Source organism: Erythrolamprus reginae, chromosome 5, assembly GCF_031021105.1.
Source record: "Erythrolamprus reginae isolate rEryReg1 chromosome 5, rEryReg1.hap1, whole genome shotgun sequence".
NCBI classification, from domain to species: Eukaryota; Metazoa; Chordata; class Lepidosauria; order Squamata; family Dipsadidae; genus Erythrolamprus; species Erythrolamprus reginae.
Genome location: NC_091954.1, coordinates 20,459,303 through 20,475,886, shown reverse-complemented (window position 1 = coordinate 20,475,886; position 16,584 = coordinate 20,459,303). Strand labels below are relative to the sequence as shown.

The 16,584-nt window shown below is 39.4% G+C and overlaps 1 protein-coding gene across 1 annotated transcript in view; it reads left to right on the top strand.

The window, feature by feature from the left end:
- CDH23 (cadherin related 23) overlaps nucleotides 1-16,584 on the top strand; it is a 726,582-nt gene that overhangs the window by 478,434 nt on the left and 231,564 nt on the right. Inside the window, exon 20 of the mRNA XM_070753910.1 lies at nucleotides 5,584-5,691. Within this exon, the coding sequence (XP_070610011.1) occupies nucleotides 5,584-5,691 (108 nt within the window). The remainder of the gene's footprint in view (nucleotides 1-5,583; nucleotides 5,692-16,584) is intronic.

Sequence of the window (16,584 nt, the reverse complement as noted above, 5' to 3'; positions counted from 1 at the left end):
TTGGAACCATCATTAAACAGCTGTAAGTCAAGGACTACTGTACATACCAATAGGTTGGACTCTATATTCTAATAAAGAGATTATATTTACATCATTATGATAGAAAGCACAGGATCCTGCAGATAGTTCTAATTCCTGTAGACACAGTAAGACAGATTGGGCTGCGAAGGAGAAACGGAGTCATCCAAAGTGAATCATTTCTGTTGAAGCTGAATATCGGCTAACTCGGGGGGGGGGGAAGCCCTTCATGGCATTGGGCCAAAATATCTCAGAGACCGCCTTCTGCTGCACAAATCCCAGCAACCGGTTAGGTCCCACAGAGTTGGCCTTCTCCGGGTCCCGTCGACTAAACAATGTCGTCTGGCAGGATCCAGGGGAAGAGCCTTCTCTGTGGCGGCCCCAACCCTCTGGAACCATTAGAATTGCCCCCACCCTCCTTGTCTTTCGTAAAGTCCTTAAAACCCACCTCTGCCGCCAGGCATGGGGGAACTGAGACATCTCCCCCGGGCCTACACAGTTTATGCATGGTATGTTTGTGTGTATGTTTTCTTTTTAGTAAGGGGTTTTAAGTGACTTTTAATTATTAGATTTGTTACATATTGTTTTATTATTGTTGTGACTTGGCTAAAATAGTTAACAACGGAATTTATTTCTGAGGGGAGAGACCAATAAATACTATCCAACACGCTGGCTGTTTAAGTTCAACCAATCAGGCAGCAGTTAGGGTGGTTAAGCCAGGATTCAACAATTTCATCTCTTTCTGATCAAGTGGGAACTAGAGTCTATCTCCTCACTTCATATCTGACTGTCCCGCTACCATCTTTCCAAAGTAAGAATAGCAGGGAAAGTCCCTAATTCAGGGGTCCCCAAACTTGGCAGAATTCTGGGAGTTGAAGTCCACAAGTCTTAAAGTTGGCAAGTTTGAAGACCTCTGCCCTGATTAGTAATAGATTCGCTTCCTTCTTGATCATTGCTATCAACAGCCAGGAAGACTATTTAAAGAGGGAGTTCCCCTTGTGCATACTCCGAGAATACAAAAAAACCCAACCCCTTGGTTTAAATAGGGCTATTTATCATTTGCTACAATATTGTGATCGTGATTGAGGGATTAAAGAAGAATTTGTCCATGTCAGCATGCTCATTTTGGTGAGCAGTTTAACCTTGAGACATCTGCGCTGGTTGAATTCCTCCCGAGTGCATTGTGTTCTCCCAAATTAAAAGAGCATTTATAACTATTGTGTTTCAGCATTATGACTCCGAGAATAAAGGTTGCTCTTACCCTGCACCACAGTACGTTCTACAATGAACAGGCTAATGTTCTCATCTAATAATTCAGATGGAACAAGTGGAATAGGAACAGTAGGCACAGAGTGCTTTCCTTCATGTTATTTATTTTCCATTTCTACTCCTGATGATGAATTCCCTGTGTCAGGCCACACAGCACAATCCAACTCCCCCCAGAAATTAGAATTGCCCCCACCCTCCTTGTCTTTCATAAGCTACTTAAAACCCACCTCTGCCGCCAGGCATGGGGGAACTGAGATACTCTTCCCCCCTAGGCCTTTACAATTTTATGCATGGTACGTCTGTATGTATGTTTGGTTTTTATATTAATGGGTTTTTAATCATTTTTAGTATTGGATTATTATTGTACTCTGTCTTGTTATTGCTGTTAGCCGCCCCGAGTCTCCGGAGAGGGGCGGCATACAAATCCAATAAATGAATGAATGAACAAACAAACAAACAAACAAACAAACAAACAAACAAACAAACAAACAAAAAGTTACTTCCGGTTTATCAAGTTGACTGCCTATAGGTAGTCCTCAACTTACCACCACAATTGAGCCCCAAAATTTGTCTGGCTAAGGTAGACATTTGCTAAGTGAATTTTGCCCCACTTTACAACATTTACACAGTTGTTAAACAAAACACTGCAGTTGCCAAATTGGTTGCTGGTTGCATGGTTACTAATAGCACTTAGCACTTATATACTGCTTCCTAGTGCTTTACAGCCCTCTCAAAGCTGTTTACAGAGTCAGCATATCGCCCCCAACAATCTGGATCCTCCTTTTATCTACCTCAGAAGGATGGAAGGCTGAGTTAGCCTTGAGCCTGGTGAGATTTGAACTGGTGAGCTACAGCCAGCAGTCAGCAGAAACAGCTTGCAGTACTGCATTCTAACCACTGCGCCACCAAGGCTGCACCACTAATTGAATGTGGCTTGCCCATTGTCAGAAGGTCGCAAAAAGGGGATCACATGACCCCAGGATACTGCAACTATCATAAATAAGACTCAGTTGCCAAATCTGAATTTTGATCACGTGATCGTAGGCAATGCCACAATGCTTATATATGTGAGGGGGGGGGGAAGTCATGTCATTTTTTTCAATGCCTTTGCCATTTCAAATGGTCACTAAATGAACTTTTATAAGTCAAGGGCTACCTGTATAGTCTTCCCTAGAACCTTTTAACACTATTGCTGTTATTAACTTAGATCCTCTTTGTTGAAATCTACTCCTCGTGGCATTTGTTTGTTTGTTTGTTTGTTTGTTTGTTTATTTATCTATCTATCTATCTATCTATTTATTTATTTATTTATTTATTAGATTTGTATGCCGCCCCTCTCCGTAGACTCAGGGCGGCTCACAGCAATAATAAACAATATATAACAAATCTAATAATTTAAAAGAAACACTAAAAGCCCCATTATTAAAAGCAAACATACACACAAGCATACCATACATAAACTATATAGGCCCGGGGGAGATGTTTCAATTCCCCCATGCCTGACGGCAAAGGTGGGTTTTAAGGAGTTTACAAAAGGCGAGGAGGGTGGGGGCAGCTCTAATCTCTGGGGGGAGCTGGTTGCAGGGAGTCGGGGCCACCACAGAGAAGGCTTTTCCCCTGGGTCCCGCCAAATGGCATTGTTTAGTTGATGGGACCCGGAAAAGGCCAACTCTGTGGGACCTAATCGGTCGCTGGGATTCGTGCGGCAGAAGATATAATATGTATGAGGGCAGGAAACTGTATCAGTTTTTATGTTCAAATGAACTGACTGTCAAATAAAAGGATTTAGGTTTTTAGTCTAAATTAGAAATAGTTTGCATATTATCTAAAGGTTATTTTTCCTGATGGTTGATTTATCTAAATAGGCTAAACAGAGTGCATGAACTCTTCATTAAAGCCAGGTATTAACTGGTTTATCTGGTCATTAAAATTCCCAAATAATTTTAGAAACAAACAGCAAAGCAAAATTTTAAAATGGGCTTTCAAAACCCAAATTCTAGTCCTTCCTTAAGGATGGGAGCCAGCTGGGGTGACTTTGAGTCAATAAACCTTTCTTAGCTTTAGAAAGGAGACAACAGGAAACTTTCTTTAAAATTTTCCCAAAAAGATCCTGAATGGTCCAATCATATGAAGTTTCCAAGAGTTCAGATTGACACAAAGGCACCAAAAAAAAGCACAATGCTAAACCTCATTATTAAAAATCTTATTGTGTACATGAACTTCATTTACTATCTAGGTAGATGAACTTCATCTACCTAGAGGTCACTGTAACATCATTGCCAAAAAGACACTTTAACTTAATTACCTAGCCTAACATTGTACTACAAATCAGGGCATATAAAATCTTTGCCAGACCAATTGTTATATTCAGCTTGTCTGCCTGGAATCCACACTGCATATCGGACATTAATACAATTGAACAAGTGCAGAAGTATTTGAAGAATAGAATTTTATTGACCAAGTGTGATTGGACACACAAGGAATTTGTCTTGGTGCATATGCTCTCCGCGTATATAAAAGAAAAAGATACATTTGTCAAGAATCATGGGGTACAACACCTAATGATTGTCATAGGGGTCAAACAAGCAATGAATAAACAATCAATATTAATAAAAATCTTAGGATACAAGCAACAAGTTACAGTCATACAGTCCTAAGTGGGAGGAAAAGGATGATAGGAATGATGAGAAAAACTGGTAGAATAGAAGTGCAGATTTAGTAAAAAGTCTGACAGTGTTGAGGGAATTATTTGTTTAGTAGAGTGATGGCGTTCAGGAAAAACCTGTTCTTGTGTCTAGTTGTCTTGGTGTGCAGTGCTCTGTAGCGACGTTTTGAGGGTAGGAGTTGAAACAGTTTATGTCCAGGATGCGAGCGGTCAGTAAATATTTTCCTCTTTTTTACTCGTGCAGTATACAGGTCCTCAATGGAAGGCAGGTTGGCAGCAATTGTTTTTTATGCAGTTCTGATTTTCCTCTGAAGTCTGTGTCGGTCCTTGTGGGTTGCAGCACCAAACCAGACAGTTATAGAGGTGCAGATGACAGACTCAATGATTCCTCTGTAGAACTGTATCAGCAACATTCCATTCCTGTTCTTGCAATGCCACCAGGCTTGAAATTTTGGGCCTGGACAACCTAGAACTACACCGCCTATGGTTTACTTCGTACACAAAATTGTCCTACCTGTCAATGACTACTTTAGCTTCAACTGCAATAATACACGGGGAAACAATAAACTCATAGTAAACCGCTCTAAACTCAATTGCAGAAAATATGACTTCAGCAACAGCCTGGAATGCACTACCTGACTCAGTTGTTACATCCTCAAACCCTCATAACTTTAACGTTAAACTGTCTACCATGGACCTCACCCCATTCCCAAGAGGTCTGTAAGGGGGTGTGCATAAGCATACTAGCATGCCTACCATCCCTGTCCAATTATTTCTATTGGTTCATACTCATTTCTTATGCTTACACTTATGTTTAAACTTATATATTTATATGTTATATTTATACTTATACTTATTTTTTCATACATGGTTGGCAAAACAGACAGACAGACAGGCAGGCAGACAGGCAGGAAGATAGGGAGATAGATAAAATTAAATAAATCTAAGCTTCCTGATAACAATCAAAGCATGGAAAGAAAATACACATTTTACAACTAACAGACTCATTTCCAAATATGATAAGAATATCTGTGGAAGATAATCTCAGTTTATTGGGTGTAACTAAGAGACAATCCTGGAACCATTGTGGAAAATTGGTGAAAGAAAAATTAGTCAAGTATGCTTATTTTGTGACTCGTACATTCATCAATAGAGATACTGACAATGTCAGAAAAGATAAGCAGAGAAATTTGAAAACTTTCCTGGATTTAAAGCTTAGAGGTTAGAGGAGGTGAGTTAATCCTCCTCCTCTATCGACAATGAAGAACAGAAACATATAGAAGATTGATGGCAGGAAAAGACCTCATGGTTCATCTAGTCTCCATTGTACTATTTCCTGTATTTTATCTTAGGGTGGATATATGTTTATCCCAGGCATGTTTAAATTCAGTTACTGTGGATTTACCAACAACATCTGCTGGAAGTTTGTTCCAAGCATCTACTACTCTTTCAGTAAAATAATATTTTCTCACGTTGCTTCTGATCTTTCCCCCAACTAACCTCAGATTGTGCCCCCTTGTTCTTGTGCTCACTTCAAACGTTTGTGAAAGTGCTATCTATAGTGATGCTGGGAGAATCTGATTGGAATGCCTAGGAAAATAATGTGAATTTACAACTATGGTTCTTTTCAGGTAAACATCACTTTGCTGGACATCAATGACAATTATCCTGTATGGAAAGATGAGCCATATTTCATCAACCTGGTGGAAATGACTCCTCCCAACTCCGATGTCACAACAGTAGGTGTCCAAGTATATGACACACATTCTCCTGTGCTGTGGGTTTTTTTAAATTTCTAATATGCAAAAGTTACACTTTGAACTCTATTAGATCTCTTTAGCTTCCCCCTGCTTGTTGGTTAAATTATTTAGAACATATTTATAAAATATTAAAGTGGGCTGGGGGAATGGAGTACATAATTGAAACAGGATTCCGCAAATGCTTTAAACTACATGATCCAAAAAAAGTATACATTTATAAATCTTCTTCATGAGAAGAAAGCCATTTGGAGGAAGGGGGTTTACAAAAGAAAATGAGCTAATGAGGAAAAGATATTTTAACACATGTCCCCATGTTGTATGCCAGCTTTATCACCAAAGACATGTTTTTTTTAAATAATATTTTTATTAAATTTTCATAAAACAGACGAACAGACACACATACATTTAACACAAAATTGGGGTTGTATTTCCCCGCTTATCTCAAAAGTATAGATTTGAATACAGAAAAAAGAATACACATTTTAAATACAGTTCATTATTATAAATGTTAAGAAATAATTTGTTAAACTTCTCATTATAATTTTTCATATTTAAGCTAATTCTAATATAAATTCAAAATTCATCTCATAATAATTCTTCATATGTAAACTAATTCTAATATACTTCTAAAACAAACATATTCTAACTAATTCTATTATAACACATAAATCTTATCTTTGCCGAAACAGTTCACTCATTTATTTAATTGTTTTCTTAACCTTCTATTGTTTCTTCTTATTTATCCATATATAAACTTTGTTCCATGTATCATAAAATTCCGTATCTTCTTGATCATTTAAGCGTCTTGTCATCATATCCATTTCAGCGCAATCTAATATTTTTGTAATTAAAAAAAAAAATCACCAAAGACATGTTTGAACTGATATATTATATAGAAAACCGATACAGAGTCTATAGAAACATAGAAACATAGATGTCTGACGGCAGAAAAAGACCTCATAGTCCATCTAGTCTGCCCTTATACTATTTTCTGTATTTTATCTTAGGATGGATATATGTTTATCCCAGGCATGTTTAAATTCAGTTACTGTGGATTTACCAACCACGTCTGCTGGAAGTTTGTTCCAAAGATTTACTACTCTTTCAGTAAAATAATATTTTCTCACGTTGCTTTTGATCTTTCCCCCAACTAATTTCAGATTGTGTTCTTGTGTTCACTTTCCTATTAAAAAACACTTCCCTCCTGGACCTTATTTAGCCCTTTAACATATTTTTAATGTTTCGATCATGTCCCCCCTTTTCCTTCTGTCCTCCAGACTATACGGATTGAGTCCATGAAGTCTTTCCTGATACGTTTTATGCTTAAGACCTTCCACCATTCTTGTAGCCCGTCTTTGGACCCGTTCAATTTTGTCAATATCTTTTTGGAGGTGAGGTCTCCAGAACTGAACACAGTATTCCAAATGTGGTCTCACCAGCACTCTATATAGCGGGATCATAATCTCCCTCTTCCTGCTTGTTATACCTCTAGCTATGCAGCCAAGCATCCTACTTGCTTTCCCTACCGCCTGACTGCACTGTTCACCCATTTTGGTGAACTATAGTAGTCTTTACTCTGGCTTCAAGACTTCAAGACTTAGAATCTCTTTGATATATTCATGAATTAATACCTGACTCCAATATTTGTCCCCTCATGTTGTTAAGGTACCACTTCCACTTTTAATGTTATCTCGCTAATTCCGCTGCGCATATGACAAATGATTGGAGTGGAGCTGCTACTTTTGTGGAATACTAAGCCCTACATATACATTCAAGAAAGCCCAGGCAGCACCTGAGTTCTCATTTGCTTCTTGGACATGGATGTCCCATGATGGGAAGAATGCAACAGAATGACTAAAGGTTGCCTAAAAAGCTTTCAGGATCCATAAAGTGCGGGATAGGGAAGGGAAGGGAAGAAGCATTGTAGATCTATACTTGGGAGTGAAGACAAGAAAATGGAGGCAGTTGCCTTTTTTTATGAGGTCCATATTTTATTTGTATTTGTTTATTTATTTATTTGTTTGTTTGTTTACTTACTTACTTACTTACTTACTTACTTACTTACTTACTTACTTACTTACTTACTTACTTACTTACTTATTTATTTAGTCCAATACACAATGAGGGTTTTAGTGGGTATATATATATACACACATAGTAAAATACACGATGAAGGTTATAGAGGAGATACTCATAGTAAAATATATCTAAGAAAGAATAGAAAAGAAAATATAGTAATAGAACATATCAATGAAAGAATAGAGGAAGAGATATCTGCATTCGTTTAGAACAGGGGTGTCATCACACTGTCATGACAGAACGTAGCATATCTTTCATTTCTTATGCTTACACTTATACCTGTTTAAATGTATATATTTATATGTTATATTTATACTTATACTTATTTTTTCATACATGGTTGGCAAAATAGATAGACAGACAGACAAGAAGATAAGGAGATAGATAAAAATAAATAAATCTAAGCTTCCTGATACAATCAAAGCATGGAAAGAAAATACACATTGTATCCCCTTTGCTAAAACAGGAGTGGACATGGCCAGTGTGTGACTCATCTGGCCTGCAGGCTGTGAGTTTGACACCCCTGATTTAGAACAACCCATTATAAGAGGAAGGAGGAAAAGAGAATTGACCATTCGCTGATTTTGCTTAACACCTTTCTTTAAATCACTGCCTTCCAACAAGCCAAAAAGTTTGGCCTTTGTCTATTCTTTTGTGTGTGCTCTGGGGACTGCCCCTCCCTCCTCAAGCCACCTGCAGGCTATAAATCGCCAAGCCTGGTTTATTGTTTCTGAATATTTATTTTATTTTTTAATTTATTTATTTTGTCCAATACACAATAATAAACAATGAAGGTTATAGAGGATATAGTAGAGAAGAAATATGAGATATGGGAGAGACTATAGGACAGGGGACGGAAGGTACTCTAGTGTGCTTATGTACGCCTCTTACTGACCTCTTAGGACTCTGGAGAGGTCAGCCATGGATTGGTTGAGGGTGATTAAGGGTAAAATGTTGGGGGTTAGGGGATGATACTACAGAGTCCGGTAATAAGTTCCACGCTTTGACAACCCGATTACTAAAGTCATATTTTTTGCAGTCAAGTTTGGAGCGGTTAATATTAAGCTTGAATCTGTTGTGTGCTCTTGTGTTTTTGTGGTTGAAGCTGAAGTAGTCTTTGACAGGCAGGACATTGCAGCATATGATCTTGTGGGCAATATTTAGATCATGTTTAAGGCGTCGTAGTTCTAAGCTTTGAAGACCCAGAATTGTAAGTCTAGTTTCGTAGGGTATTCTGTTTCGAGTGGAGGAATGAAGGGCTCTTCTTGTGAAGGATCTTTGAACATTTTCAAGGGTGTTAATATGATGTAGTAGCTGCAGCTGGTTTCCTTAATGTTTCCTTCGGCTGGTTTGTGCAGCTTAATAGCAGCGTGTCTGAGCATCCGTGTAGGAGGAGTCCTGCTGGGTTTCAGCAGTCTTAAGTAAATTTTCTGGGAAATAAATCCAATTGTAGTGAAAGTAACCCAGCTGGTTAAAATCTCACTCTAGAGCTGCAACTGTACTTTAGGGTTGACTTTGTATTTTTTTTATTTTATTTGAACTGTAAAACTTTCAATGAGGAACACCAAGAGTTAAATGGAACATTCCCCATTAAAAATCCTATAGTCATTTGCTTTTCAATTTTAGGAAGCAGGGTTATCTGATTGGATGTAACATTATCACTGTGGTTTTAAGTAATAACTGGGTGTTCTGAAACTTAAATCGGTGTTTCTCAAACATAATAACTTTAAAGATGTGTGGACTTCAGTACCTAGAAGTGTGGCTGGGGAATTCTGGGAATTGAAATCCATGCATCTTAAAAGTTGCTAAGGGTCAGAAATATTGATTTAAGGACTAGTTTATTGTAAAGTTCTTTGAATTGCCTGTAACTGTCCATGAAGACTTGAGACAGAAACTGTAAAACAAATTGCAATAAAAAGAAAACGGCAGAGGTCAGTTTTAAAGCCCACCATAAAAAGTTTACATGAAGGATGCCTCTCATGCTACTTTTTTTTACTGTGCAGTAATAAATATCCATATGCCGGAACTATGGCATCAAGAAAAACTGCTGGTGTAACCAATCATAGCCCAGTTCATACTTGCAATTTAATGAAGTTGTCACATTTTTTACAGGGAACACCGGGATTCCCTGGAGGTTTTTCATTAGTTTGAGGAGCACGAAAGTTCATCCAATTGTCCCAGTGCTTCCAATGACTGAACCTTTCAGCTAACCGCAAATAAGGCATATAAAAAGTCACACTCCTTGCAATGTTATTTTTTCTTAGTGCATTCTACAACATAAGGAGCAGTGCAGGCACAGTGGTTAGAATGTAATATTGCAGGCTTACTCTGCCCACTGCCAGGAGTTTGATCCTGACTGGCTCTTGACTCAGTTTTCTTCCCATCTGAGGTTAGTAAAATGAGGACCCAGGTTGTTGGGGGCAATATGCTGATTTTGTAAACCACTCAGTGAGTGCTGTAAAGCATGATGAAGCAGTATATAAATATAATGCAGTTTAATGTTTCCAAATGTAAAATAATGCACTTGGGGAAAAGGAATCCTCAATCTGAGTATTGTATTGGCAGTTCTGTGTTAGCAAAAACTTCAGAAGAAAAGGATTTAGGGGTAGTGATTTCTGACAGTCTCAAAATGGGTGAACAGTGCAATCAGGCGGTAGGGAAAGCAAGTAGGATGCTTGGCTGCATAGCTAGAGGTATAACAAGCAGGAAGAGGGAGATTATGATCCTGCTATATAGAGTGCTGTGTTCAGTTCTGGAGACCTCACCTACAAAAAGATATTGACAAAATTGAACGGGTCCAAAGACGGGCTACAAGAATGGTGGAAGGTCTTAAGCATAAAACGTATCAGGAAAGACTTAATGAACTCAACCTGTATAGTCTGGAGGACAGAAGAAAAAGGGGAGACATGATCGAAACATTTAAATATGTTAAAGGATTAAATAAGGTTCAGGAGGGAAGTGTTTTTAATAGGAAAGTGAACACAAGAACAAGGGGACACAATCTGAAGTTAGTTGGGGGAAAGATCAAAAGCAATGTGAGAAAATATTATTTTACTGAAAGAGTAGTAGATCCTTGGAACTAACTTCCAGCAGACCTGGTAGATAAATCCACAGTAACTGAATTTAAACATGCCTGGGATAAACATATATCCATCCTAAGATAAAATACAGAAAATAGTATAAGGGCAGACTAGATGGACCATGAGGTCTTTTTCTGCCATCAGACTTCTATGTTTCTGTTGTGATTCAGCCTGAGGCTCCTCAGGGACCGGCTGGATCTCTGCCGGATCCATGCCCAGAGGAAGAGGACAGTGAACAGGAGGGGGAGGACCAGGCAGACGGGGGAGAGGAACATCAGGAAGAGGAGGAGGGAGAGCAGCCTGAGACCCCCGGGGGGGGGGGACTCTCCCCAGCTAGTAGCCTGGATTCATTGGATGAAGACGCACAGGCTATAATAGACATGAGGCAGCGACGTGCAGCTCAAAGACGGGGCCAATTAGAAAGGTATTTCCATCCCTGAATTGGCAACAGCTGGGTTTGGGTGTGGTTCTCCTCAGCAGGGTTGAAAAGGCAGGCCCGCCCTTACAGTCTTATCCTGTGACCTTGCTTCGATTCTGGGCGTCTCTGATCTTGGCTTGTGGCCTAGAAGTCTGGAAGACTTGGGGGAGGTGTGGGTTTTATTATCTCCAGCGTCGTTGTTGCCAGCAAGAATCCTGTTTTATTGCCTGGCCTTTGTGAAACCTCTGTGAAACTTCATAGTGTTCCTGTCTGTAAGAACAGTTTTTGTTACCTGTGTTTGCTTTGAATTATATAAACTGCCTTTGCTTTTTACCAGTGTGTCTGGATACTCTTTTTGGTTGGTGTTGGCGTCTGGGGGGACCCAGACAGAACAGTTTCTATGTTTCTATAAGTGCTAGATGTTATTACTAAGGCTAGAATTCCTTCACTTCCAGTTCCCACACTACAAATTCTGTGGCCATTCTATGTGGTTGGATAAACATACATCACAGACCTGTCTAGGCTTTGAACTGCATTTATAGCTCCCAACTTTTCAAGCATTCCTGGCCTTTCTGTTTGTGTGTGCAAGTCCATGTGTTGGGGTTTTGTAGTGGTTTTTTTTAAAAAAGTTTTTAAAAAATGACCAACTTCAACTTTTTTTCAACCTAGTTTGCGACCTCCTTCAAGGACCTCTTTGAAAGACATTGATTTAAAGCCTTTCAAATCCCACTGGCAAAATAAAAAAGAGGGAGAAGGGAGAATTATTCTCCATCACGCTAGGAGAAAAATGACGGGCGTGAAACAGAAAATAAATGAGGGGAAAGTGAAGAGAATCCACAAAATCGTCAAACAAGAAGACCCTGCTTTTTTAAAAAAAGCCCATAATGAAACATTAATCTTCTGTGGAGGTGTGGAAATAGCAAAGGTCTCCGGTCCAAGTTCATTCTTTGTAAATTAACTTTCAGTTACCTCAAGTGGCCCTTGAGGTTTTCTTCCTTCCAAATCTTTGCTTTTTGGATACACCATCTTCAGACAGAGTTTAAATTAAGAAGTGTGGCAGCCTCACTTAAAACTCTGAAACACAGCTGCCTCTTGCAAGGAATGGTAAACTTCTCAAGAATGAAAATTAAGCCGCTCTTTGAAATAAATGAATACATTGTTTTCTATTGATGTTTAGTTCTAACTATGGTATCATCTTGGACAACTGGTGACTTGATCAAAGTTATAAAATCATGCATGGGATAGAAAAGGTGGATAGAGAAAAATTCTTTTCTCTATCACACAATACTAGGATGAGGGGCCACTCCCTAAAGATCATAGGTAAGAAAGTGAGGACAAATCAAGGGAAATATTTCTTCACCCAGAGGGTCGTTGGTTTATGGAATTCACTTCCAGAAGAGGTCGTGACAGCTGTCAGCCTTGATAGTTTCAAGGCAGGATTAGACAGATTCATGGATGCCAAGTGTATTGGTGGTTATTGAAATGGATGTCCATGTGCCGCCTCTATGTTGGTTGAGGCAGGCAGGATTCCCTTGAGTACCACTTGTTGGGGGTCAAGGGAAAGGGAGGGTCTTGCCTTCTCTTTCTGCTCAAGATCCCCATGGACAATTGGTGGGCCACTGTGTGACACAGAATGCTGGACTCGATGGGCTTTGGCCTGATCCAGCATGGCTCTTCTTATATTCTCCGGTCCAAATTCATTCTTTGTAAATTAACTTTCAGTTACCTCAAGTGGCCCTTGAGGTTTTCTTCCTTGCAAATCTTTGCTTTTTTGATACACCATCCACCTTGATTCTATTTGTAGGTTCTTAAACTTCTATTTTATTTCAGTTGCAACTTGAAGCATACACTCAGCACCTATATTAGTGTAGGTCAAGATTTTGTATCAATACATTAGAAGCCCAGATCACATTTAAAGTTCCAGAAGTCTTTTTTCAGACGGAACTGATTTCTTTTCATAGCACTTTGCATTTCTTTGTGTTCTTCATTAAGCATAGCAATAGCTCTTAGATTTATATGCCACTTCACAGTGCTTTACAGCCCTCTCTAAAACGCTTGACAGAGTCAGCATATGACCCTCAACAATCTGGATCCTCATATTACCAATCTTGGAAAGATGGACGGCTAAATCAGCCTTGAGCCTTATAGTCATTTGTGTGTTTATGATAGGTATAGCCCACCTTTTTTGTTCAGGGGTACCGGTAGTCCTCAACCTATGAGGACAACTGAGTCTAATATTTCTGTTGCTAAGTGAAACTTTTGTTACTGTTAGTGATGGGTGAACTGAACCCGCACAATTCGGGTCCGTACCGAATTTTGCGGTGTTTGGTATGCCGAACACGAACCTGAAATTTTTCCAAAACATGTTTATTTTTACATGAAAGGACCGCCCTTTGCTTGCAGTGCTGCTGCGGTGTCCTTTTTCGTAAAAATAACAAAGGGGTGGAGCTTTGATGTCACCAGCAGGTTGCTAAGGACGTCAAGGTGACCACTTCCTGGATTCCATGGATTCCAGGAAGTGATCACCTTGGCATCCTTAGCAACCTGCCGGTGATGTCAAAGCTCCGCCCCCGGAATCTCTTCATGGAAGGGATTCCCCGTTCGGGTTTGAGTTTGGCCGAATTTTGCATAAAATTCGGCCGAACTTGCCGAACCCGAACACCGTTGGGTTCGGCCATCACTAGTTACTGTGAGTTTTGCCACATGTTGTATCATGTTGTAAATGATTTTTCCACCAGTTTGGGTGTGCAAAGGTGTCCCGGGGAAGTGGGAGGAGGGTCCTGGCTGGGCAGCCCCTCCCATTGCTGACGCTATTGGTTCTAAGAACCAATCTGAACCAGGAGCAACCCATCATTGGATTGAATGAATCCATCCTGGGACTCACATCTCCCATTACGAATTTAATTTACAGAACCATAAGAATATAAGAAGAGCCATGCTGGATCAGGCCAAAGCCCATCAAGTCCAGCATTCTGTGTCACACAGTGGCCCACCAATTGTCCATGGGGATCTTGAGCAGAAAGAGAAGGCAAGACCCTCCCTTTCCCTTGACCCCCAACAAGTGGTACTCAAGGGAAACCTGCCTGCCTCAACCAACATAGCGGCGGCACATGGACATCTGTTTCAATAACCACCAATACACTTGGCATCCATGAATCTGTCTAATCCTGCCTTGAAGCTATCAAGGCTGACAGCTGTCACAACCTCTTCTGGAAGTGAATTCCATAAACCAACGACCCTCTGGTTGAAGAAATGTTTCCCTTGATTTGTCCTCACTTTTTTATCTATGATCTTTAGGGAGTGGCCCCCTCATCCTAGTATTGTGTGATAGAGAAAAGAATTTTTCTCTATCCACCTTTTCTATCCCATGCATGATTATATAACTTTGATCAAGTCACCAGTTGTCCAAGACGATACCATAGTTAAAAATAAACATCAATAGAAAAAAATGTATTCATTTATGTCAAAGAGCGGCTTAATTTTCATTCTTGAGAAGTTTACCATTCCTTGCAAGAGGCAGCTGTGTTTCAGAGTTTTAAGTGAGGCTGCCACACTTCTTAATTTAAACTCTGTCTGAAGATCTGTGCAAATATATCAGATCCATCATGCATGTATATATTTCAACAGTGGACCTGCTGTGAATGTATTACACTAGAAAACAGTTGCTAAATGCAGTTCAGGAAATCTTTGCTTAATGAGTAAGCTTGTTTAGTCCTCACTGCTAGTGCAAATTGATGAATATTTAAACCCACTGCAATGGATAAACTGAAGGATGCCTTTTAGTATCCTGAATAGCAGTTTCTTGTCAGATCAGCTGGTACTAAAATGCTGTGGTTTTTATTCTTGGCAGAATTTTCTCTTCTCCTGATTTTTAGCATTGTTGCCTTTAAAGTCATAAAAGAAATGTTCTAATAGTTCCTGATAATGTGAGGGTGGCTTGGGGATAAGACATTCATTGTGCATTTGCCTCCCTTCAATCACTGATTATTAGGAAATGTTTGGATATCCTCATCTTTCATTTATACCAGATTTTTTTGGAGTATAAGACGCACACTGTGTAAAACACCCCTTAGTTTTGGGGGAGAAAAATAGGGGGGGGTATTCATCTGGCTAGCATCCTTAGTGTGGTCAGCTTCAGTACATTATTTCATCTCCTAGTTAGGGTTTTTTTTAAAAAACCTTATTCAGAGCGACTAGCAGTGAAAAAAGGCCTGCAACTTAGGGCTGGAAAAAACCTTCTTTGGAGTGAGTAGCAAGGAAAAAGCCTGCAAGCCAGGAAGAGCCGGGAAGATAGTTAGTGGAAAAAAGCTTTGGAGAAAGCTACATTTGGAGTATAAGACGCATGCAATTTTTCAGCCTCTTTTAGTAGGGAAAAGGATGCATCTTATACTCTGAAATATGTGGCAGTTCTTCCATATTTCTTCCATGTTTTTTGCATTCGTTTCTCACTACTAAAAATCCATTAAGGAAGAAGAGCTGTTGAATGTCCAACTGGCAATGAATTAGCCCTCCATCTGTTATGACTGGTCCACATCCAGCTAAGCTGGTCACAGATTTCGAGGGTTGCGAAAAGGATGCATATTGATATCCTAGGCCAGTGTCCCTGACACCTCCAGTTTTGGTATTGAGCGCTTTGGCAAATTTCAGAAGGAATGGAGTTTCCTGATCTAGATTGCGCAATTTGAATGGCCACTTAGAACAGCTAGAGTTTTCTCTATCCATCTCTGTGGCCAACCAGTGGTAGAGTTTTACAACATTATTGATGGATGGATGGATTTGGATTTGGATTTGGATTTGGATTTGGATTTGGATTTGGATTTGGATTTGGATTTGGATGCCACCCCTCTCTGAGGACTCGGGACAGCTCACAACATATGAAAAAAAAAGTATACAATATAAATATTTCATATACCATATTACAGAGTATATACAGTACATTATATTACTGATGCTACAATATTATTATTATTATTATTATTATTATTATTATTATTATTATTATTATTATTATTTATTGGATTTGTATGCCGGGGTGGCTAACAACAATGATTAAAAAACAGCATGTAACAATCCAATTAATAAAACAACTAAAAACCCTTATTATAAAACCAAACATACACACAGAGATACCATGCATAACTTGTAATGGCCTAGGGGGAAGGAATATCTCAATTGCCCCATGCATGGCGATAAAGGTGGGTCTTGAGTAATTTGCAAAAGACAAGGAGAGTGGGGGCCGTTCTAATCTCTGGGGGGAGTTGATTCCAGAGGGCCGGGGCTGCCACAGAGAAGGCT